The sequence below is a fragment of the Bombus impatiens genome, unplaced genomic scaffold, assembly GCF_000188095.3.
Source record: "Bombus impatiens unplaced genomic scaffold, BIMP_2.2 scf_0377, whole genome shotgun sequence".
NCBI classification, from domain to species: domain Eukaryota; kingdom Metazoa; phylum Arthropoda; class Insecta; order Hymenoptera; family Apidae; genus Bombus; species Bombus impatiens.
In genome coordinates this window covers 1,045,204-1,054,300 of record NT_176796.1, presented here as the reverse complement: position 1 = coordinate 1,054,300, position 9,097 = coordinate 1,045,204, and the positions used below count along the sequence as shown (strand labels likewise).

The window sequence follows — 9,097 nt, the reverse complement described above, 5'->3', positions numbered from 1 at the left end:
GCCATGGCCGCCGCGATGAAGGGAGGCACTCCTGGTGTTCCAGGAGGCCCCACTCCGGAGAACATCAGGCCAGAGCCAAAACTCGGGTGCAACAAGGGCCTCGCGGAAAGCCTCAGCTTCTCGATTTCCGCCTCCTGCAGGCGCTTCGCCTTCGCTCGCCTGTTTTGGAACCAAATTTTCACCTGCAACAGAGGAAACTTGTGAAGGGTTAAATCTGGTTACCGAGGGTCACGAGAACCGATTGTTTCGCGCTATCGTTGCGAAGAAGTTGGCTTTGTTAAAAAATAAACCGATGCATTCGTCGGTTCCTACTGGCTCCGCGATATCCTCTTGTAACCTAGTCGGACATTCGCGTGATCTCAGAGCCGAACGATGTACACGTCCGTTAAATTGCGTAATTTGTACAAATAAAGCGTTCTTGATCTTGCGTTATTTCTCTGCGAGACGACCGTGTTCTTCTCTTCGGATTTGGAGATCGATTACGATTACCAACGAAAGCTACAGATCCCCTCCAAGATTAGTCGAGAAATATTTCGTTGCACGGACAACGACGTAATAATCGCACGAAGTAAAAATTCTTAACGATCGATCGTCGCTGCGCTCGGTTCTCAAAATTTGTTTTACAAATCGTCACCGCAGAAACGAGCACCGCATCAGCTCGAGCTATCATCCGGTACGTAGCAGTAACTGTAATCGACACCCAAGACGCTACTTACTTTCGACTCATAATTTACGTCTACCGTTAGACGATCTATAATTTCCAAGACGGATTTTCGTCGAACCTCGTCCCCGTACTCGTAGACGACCGGTCCACGGAAGCTTGACGCGACTTGCAGCTAAAGTAGAAAACGGTCGCGGTGGACGGACACAGGCGAGAGAGATACGCGCGGCCGCGTAATTAAATAATTACGCTATCGATCAAGCGTGCGCTACGTAAGCGGTCTAACAAGGGACGCGACGGGATCGAGCTGAACGTCGAGTAGAGAAAATAGGTGCACCACGGTACTGCATGAACGGCTATTTAGCGCGTAATTAGCCGGCTCAAATTGGTGAAAGCAGCCGGTCGTACGGAGCGGCCTGTTGGAATTCGTCGATGTAGTTGGAAACTTGCTACGTGGAAAAATATGCGGCTCGAATTCGCGGCTCGAAACCCTTCTCTCGGCCGGTTAATTGTGTTTGCACAGTCGCCGGCCAATTTTTCTGTTTGGACAGATGCGGCCGCCGCTGTAGCCGCGTCGCGAATCATCGAATTGCGACACGCTGTCCGACCATCGGTCCTCCGGCGTTTAGCGTCTGTTTTTAGTAGCAAGTACGAGCAATCGATCGTGATTTCCCTGCGGGAATCGTCCAATGGAAAATTTTGCGTTCTCTTTGGTCGCGTCAGCGACTAGTTAAAGAACGTACGCACGGTTGTCTCGATGTTATTAATCGCACCGGCGATGTATAAAGAATCGTACCTCGAATCGAATTCGTCGATACCTTGGTCCAAACGTGTTGGTAAAAGGTTCGTAATTAGAATTGATTTAGGTGCATCCGATAGGTAGATTTCGATGAAACGGTCGCACGAACAATGGATTGTTCTAATTAAACGGAAATTATTCAAAAGATTTGTTGGAATCGTTGAAATATTCCTAACTGTTAAAGTATCAAGGATGTTGGAAGAACGCTTCATCCAGCGACTTAATCCATCATCCGAACGCTAATGTCCTAGTAGCTGCATGCGTAACAACGACGATCTTCCTATTATCGTCGTTATTATTCTCGTTACCACTATTTTTATCGAGCGTAATGCGCGCAGACTACGTTAGCTCCCCGGGGAATTAGCATTAAACACCCTGGAGCACGCGTAACGAGTTCAAGGAGCCGTAATCTGATCGCTAAAGCTGGTATAATGTTGGCGAGTTTAAGGGTAAATAAGAATGCAGATGCGAGAAAGAAAGAGAAAAAAACCGATATAAATCGCGTAACTCTTTAATAAATCAGCCACGATGTCGGACACGTTAGGCGTATGTACGTAACTCAGGCCTCGCGGAGGATACTCTCGTCGCTTAGAAAGTAGAAATCTCGCATCGCGTGACAATGTGCAATCAAATCGTTACTGGTTCCCCGAAGGAGGAAAGACATATTGCGATATTCCGCGTGGTTTTTCTCTTCAGCGACGACTTCCTGTTTTTCACGGTTAGCCTAACGCTTTACCATCGGCGGTTCGCGCGCTCAATTTTCCAGCCACGGGAATAGTAGCACCGCCTCTGCGTTTTCTATTCCGTTCCTACGATTATCCTCCCTTTCCTCGATCACCGTGTCGAAGGATTAAAGTCGATCCTTCGACCGCAGAAACCGAACAGGTTAAATCTCGATCGTTGTCCTCTATCTGTAACGCGTAGGCGACTGGATCGAATCGATCCATGACGGATCATTTTTCAAAGACACGAACGGCAACGCCAAAACCGTTCCTTCGAGAAGGATCGATCCTTCGAACAGGAACCGAGAAAACGGCGCTATTGCGTTGTAACCGCGCGAATATCGCAACCCAAATCGCGGACATACCTGTTCGTCGCGGCTGAATAACGAGAGAAGAGTGCAGACAGGGTGGCGATGGGGAGACTGTTTCGGAAGGACGAGGAAGACGAGAGGCGATGGAACGATCGTAGCTTATCTAAGCAAACGAACAGGACGAGGCTTCGTTTCGTCCGATGCATCGTAATGAATACGCAAAGTGTATTCGAACACGCTAGCCGAGCGAACGATAATAGCCCGATGGCGATCGTCTTTTTGGTCTGGCTACTACACGTGTTGCGGGACAACGAACGTCTAGCTGGCGTTAACGCGGCTGGTTAATTTTATTACGGATTTTTCTTCCATCGCTATTCAAACGACCGTTAAACGAATCGAGTCGGTCGGCCGCGAGATTACGATTCGCCTGACAAATTTCTGTCTCGTGAGACACGATCTATTTCAAACATACTTACATCGGCGATGATTAGCGGCTTAGTACCGTGGTTAATTAATATCCCGGCAGAGCGTGTATTTCGTTATCATCAACGGAGGAAACAGTCGACCGCGTTTAGTACAAATTAGCAGTAGAAGCAGAACGTTAGGGTCAGACAGCTAATCACCGTGCTCTCTCTCTCTCTCTCTATCCCAGTGTATCGATAAAAACACTTTTCAATGTTCCAGGCCGAGTTTTCGTTATTCCTAAGCAATTTTACAAGGTGCACGTAGCAAATGAACCAGCGTATCAACTTTACGAGTCTCTACAAGCAGGTGAATTTATAGATCCGGTCAAGCCGTGGTATAGTTACGCGTGTACATGGTAAGTCCTTCTTAGTATCGCAATTATATCGCCTACAATGTACAGTTGTTCGTGAAAGTATCCTAACACTCCTAGAAACGCTTTTTACGAATATGTTGCGCGCGTTATATAAAACATTTTGAAACTTGGTCGACGTAAAGTTTGAAAGAAATTTCGCCTGAAGCGAGCGATCGGGTGTCGCAAAAACGCACGGAAACTCCAAAAAACCGAAACGAATTCGTGTATGTATTTTGATTCGCCACGGTGTCGCGCGTACGTACGACGATGCATAGAATGGAGAAATGGAGAAAACAATTCGGGCCGGTCGATCCGTTACCGGCGGCATTTAAAAGCGTCTTCTGTTCGTTGCGCGCCAAATGAGCACCGATCATTTCGCCTGATACAAAAATTACGTATAATATCATTTCATTACGTTCAATTTAATTAACGTCAATCATGTTAATTGCCAGCCGACTCCGTAGAAGGGTGTGTAATTACCCGCCTCGATGTGATGTATCTGATGCGCGAGAACCAGACAAGAATTTGCTCGTTTCGATCGCGACCTGGCCGGGCAATTACGAAACAAAGAACGAACGAACGAACCGGCCGTAAGAGAGGGAAATAAAATAGCATCGCGAGAAACTACAGGGAGACGAACAAATGTACTTAAAGGACGGACGAATCGTAAGTTCACGGGACGGGCTTTCGAACGAAATGAGCCTCTTGTTGCGTGCGAGCCACTCTTTTTTGCGACTTTCTCTATTTACGCGTTTCCGAGAATAGCTTCTTAGCCTCTTACAAGCTCGAGTTCTACGTATTTCAGGCTACGATATTTCCAAGTATCTAATATCTGGCTGAACGATCGATTAAATCTCTTCGCAGTGTAACTCCCGTTTACTCGCGGCTCCTTCGTACGAACAAATTAACGCTCATCTTCGGCCGAGCTTTTGTTACTCGAACTTGCGAATCGCCGTTGTATAGAGTTGCACGTGTATCTCTATATCGACGGACGATCGTTCGTTCGAGCGGTGTTTCGTAGATTGCGCGTGTGTCATAAAGGGACAAAATGCACAGACGTGCTCAACATCGGTTTTCCGTGCATTATCTCGTATCGTCGGAACTAATAAGAGGAGATAGCCGGTAAATCTTCGTCTTCTTCCCAGACACGTTTAGTCAAACCGTGTTTTACTATACACATTTTCAAAACCTAATAGTCAATTTCCATATTGGTACTTGAGCGTCCGTTATTTACTTTCGACCACTCAACGAGGACATACAAATTTACGATCGTTTGATTATCTCCGCCGAAGTACGTAATTTCTTCGAGCAATACTCTACGGAGTATAGCAACTAAACGCGTAGGATTTCTTTACGTCCGACGAGTCTACACGCGTTTGCAAAGCCGCGCGCAAAACGCTTCTCCTCTAATGGCTAATTGTTCGCGGCGGTTAGAAGCTTAATGGCAAACTCTTTCGACGAGTCTCACCTGCGTTTCCGTGAGGTGAAGGGACGACGAGAATTCCGCTCGTTCGGCGATGGTTAGGTACTGCTTTTCGCGAAATTTTTTCTCCAGGGAGAGCAGCTGCTGCGTGGTGAACGGTGTCCTCGGCTTGCGATTTGGCTTGTGCTTCCTCAGGGTGCACCTGACCGGCCCTGGCCCCGGTCCTGGCAGCCTCAGATCGCCTGCAACAGATCCGAAAAACTGCCGATCAGTGATAAAACACGATTGAATGGGGACTGGTTCTCCCAGCAACGTCCACTTTGGCGAATTAGAGATTTATTCCAGGCAAGTCGAGGATCTTTTGCAAGATCTGTGGAATAGGGCGTTGTCGAAGAGAGTATCGAGCCTTTTCAAAGATACTTGCGCGAAGAACCAAAGAATTAATTACCTTTCGAGGTAGGTAGATTAATTACGTGATCTGCCGAAGCAAAGGTAACGAAACACGGCGGTTTAAGAGGCAACGTTATAAACCGGCGATGTCCACGACCGCGATGGCGCAGCGCTCGCTCGATCGCTACACGAGAGAATATGTCTACACGCGGAATAATTAACACGAACGATCACATCGGGGAAGCGAATTAAGATATCGACGGCACGGAACCGTAGAGTATTTTTTGGCCATGCGATAGTCCAGGTAATTATTGTCGTATTATCGAGGCTGATAAATTAACGTTCGATATCGTGGTTACCGACGCACGGGGAAACACGATGGAAAGAAGAGAGAAGGGAAGTCGCAATTATACCATTATTTTCATCATCTTTCTCCGTGCCACTCGTTAATGATTAATGCATTTACGGATATTTACGCTTACTTACTAGACCGCTATTTATACACAACGAACGCGAACACACGTTTCTTCCGTCTGTCTCTTCCTTCGGGCGGCTCTCGATCGATTAAAAATGCATTATGTCGGTCGATCGAAGCAGCGAAAGGAAGATCGTCCATGCTATATATGTATATATTTATATATATATATATGCTTATCGTTTATTATGTCATCGAACGCGATAGAAACGAGAGAGACGCCCTCGAATATCCGATAGCGTTACAAAGTTCGTAATATTAATCATGTCTGCGCAGATTTGTTCGGATGGTACGAAATTATCGTCGCGTTATTCCCGTGTACGCGTTGCATAATAATTATCCGCGAGCCACCGATAACGTTCACCGACGGCCGTTAATTAGCGCGCGCGCGTCCCTTTCAACGAAAACGCGCTAAACTTTTACCGGTTTCCTTCCTTTACCGATTTCAATTCGGTTCGTCGAGAACGATTTTACGCGATTTCATTATTCCAGCACCTTAAGTTCAGTCCTTGGCTTCGAAGTATCGACGCTCGTACGAAATGGCAAGATCATCCTCTTTTGGATGTCGTCGGGGAAATCGGCGTACGCGACTGTTCGACAAATTCACCTCAGGTTCGACACGAACCAAGTACAGAACGCCAACTGGACTTTCATCGATTGCAAGAAACTCACGGGAAGGAAAAAGACAAAGAGACAGAAACGATCGAGATGGCAGCGCGAAAATCCAGCCTCGTTTCGCGTTAACGATCGCGTTCACATAAATTACCCGGTCGTCGATCGTGCGTGCGCACGCGCGTTTCTCCGCGACCAGCGTCGACCGTTCGTCGTTTAATCCCCGATTTACAGAAGCGAACCCGGGCACGTTCGACCGCCGAGGCCAACGGTTCCCCATCGATCGGTTGCCAACGATCGATAAAATTGAATCGTAAAGAGGAAAAAAAAAATAAATCGTTTGCCCGTTACGCTCGCGTTTCGTTCAACGCGGTGATTATCCTCGCGTCCTGCTGCCGTTCGATGATTAACTCGTACGCGTGTCATTAGTCGATCCTTCCTTCTGGTCTGCTCTCGTTTTGCTACGGATTCTTTCTCCGCCAGAGGACGACTGTCTCGTCGTTCGTGGTATTTTAAAGGAACTCGCGAGCTTCGAGCATCCTTGTACGTTTCAACGTAGGCATACCCGTTGCGATCGAACGTCTGTCTATAACGTCTGCCGGTTCTACGGCAAAGAAACTAATTACTACTCGTTTACCTGAAAGCTCCAGCCACTCTGTAAAAACTACCGTTCTACCGTTACCTCGTCCGTCGATTCATTTTTACGATGCAATTTTCACCATGGACAAGGCGACGTTAAGGGGACACACAATTCGCCGCGTCGCTTCACCGGTACGCTCGATTATCGTTAACGGTACGAAGAAAGGAAGCGTCGTTAGCGATCGTCCGTCGTCGATCGGTAGGTACAACTATCGCTATAGCATCGGCAAGCTGAATCGGTAGAGTACGGCGACGTGTGGACGATTTCGTTGGTCGGCCCCAGTGACAAAAAGCCACTGTTCGGTCGAGGACCGGGTCGAAAGGATGACGATTTCGTGGCAAGCAGCGGGGCAACGGCGAATTCCACGCGCTAATTAACGATCGGCCAGGGACAAAAAGCGGGGAACGGGCCGGCGGCATTGTCCAGCGGATCTGTCGCGACATCGGTATTACGTCTTCCATTCTGGTTGGCGTTGTCCGTTTCACCGCTATCGACCAGCCTGCTTGGCTAGTCCGCTCACATAACCGATCAATATGTTCCTCTTAGAGGCTAATTAATTTCTGCTAATTAAACGCTCGCTAGGATCTCCGAGGAAATATATCTTGCGGCCTGACTTTCCGCGGAGCGCGTGGACAAAGCACCTGCGCCTGTCCCTGGCCAGCCTGGCGGAACTTTTGCGCTCTTTCCTTTCGTGTTCTCGCGTTTGTGCGCGAGTTTGGCTTGGCATTGTCTCTCGGCACCACGTGGCACACGGAAGTTTCAATGGGCGATTGCGTCGGCTGCTTGCGACACTCGGCCGCTGAGAGGCGTTCGCGACGGCGTTACTCGAAGAAACGATCCAGGATATTCGAAAGGAATACGTTCCGCGAAAAGAAGCTTCGAGTATAGATTCGAATATTCGCGTGGCTGTTTCCGCGGCAGAAAAAGCCAATTAGAAATCTATAGCGCGTGAAAAGCTCTCCTGGTCCGGGAAACGACTTCCATGTACAAACGATGTTAATCGACCAACGATAGCGTAAATCTCAGTTCCGATAAGACAAGCGACTGCGATCGCTTCGCTTTTTGTGCCTCGTAATTGGAATTGCGATGGAAGAAAGCAATTAGTCGTGGCCGACGTAAAGATCGAGTAAAATCAAGTGATCGTAATTAACGGTTGCTCGAACGTATGTACCTACTGTATTCGATATTTAACGGTTTACGAGATTTTAGAACACGACACGAGAAAGTTGCCCTTAAAATATCCACGCTTTCTTACTTTTTTCTCCGATAACTCCGCGTCACGGAGTCGCGTAAAATGTTCGTTATTAATTATCGAGATTTATCGCGAATCATTTGTATCGCGAACTTCTTCTCCGTACATCTAACGCATTATCTACTCGCGAGGGAAAGAGTAATGAATTCCCAATGAAGTTGCTCCATCGCGGCGGCAATAAATTCTTTGCCGGGTAAAATAGTCGCTGATGAAACGCAGAACGAAACGGGTTTCATCTTTTGCTCTCTGTCGACGCTCGCGATATCGCGCTAACAATTCGCGTATCGCGGCCAGTTACGTCTCTTACTAATCACCGGCCCCTCGTTCAATATGTTTCTTATGAACGACAATTAATTTCTGCTAATTAAATGTTCGCATAATTTATGATCGATACGTGGCAGCGTATACGCGCGAACGTTCTCCGCGGAGAATCCAGATATTCGTCGACTCTCGGCCAGCAGCGCGACAAAGTTTCCGACTCTTTCGCAAATAAGACGAACCTCCAACTCCGACCGACCAATTATACTTTTACTCCTGCTCTGCTGCAATAAGTTGCACCCGATTACTAATTTGCCCGCTTTCTACGATTAATTGCGGATCATAAGCCGCTGGGATAGCAAGCGTGCGTTGTTCTTCCTATATAATTTTCTTTTATCGTTCAATCTTCTACCAGTTTCCGTGTTATGGCAATATCACTTTTTGCGACATCTCTATCCTCCAGCAAACTCTACGTTGAACACTTTGACGTTAATTTTTCACCTAAATGTCAGGTTGTAACGAGTATTGAGAAATATTATAGAAACGTTAGTCGTGTTACTTGCGTTAGCTGCAACGAACGAACACGGTACAGGTACCTGTGTATAATTTCATGTAATTCACTAAAAGCCCAATAACGTCCACGTTGTTTTCCGCGAAAAAGACGATAAGATAACGGATAATCGTTGCTTCGATTCCCTTATCGAATAAGACACGGAGACTTTTTTTTTTTTTTTTTT

The 9,097-nt window shown here is 47.2% G+C and overlaps 1 protein-coding gene across 1 annotated transcript in view; it reads right to left on the bottom strand.

The window, feature by feature from the left end:
• Nucleotides 1-9,097, bottom strand: part of LOC100741791 — a 19,155-nt gene that overhangs the window by 1,368 nt on the left and 8,690 nt on the right. The window contains exons 2-3 of the mRNA XM_003489868.3: nucleotides 4,779-4,975; nucleotides 3-182 (exon numbers count right to left, since the gene is read on the bottom strand). Coding sequence (XP_003489916.1) covers nucleotides 3-182; nucleotides 4,779-4,975 — 377 coding nt within the window. The remainder of the gene's footprint in view (nucleotides 1-2; nucleotides 183-4,778; nucleotides 4,976-9,097) is intronic.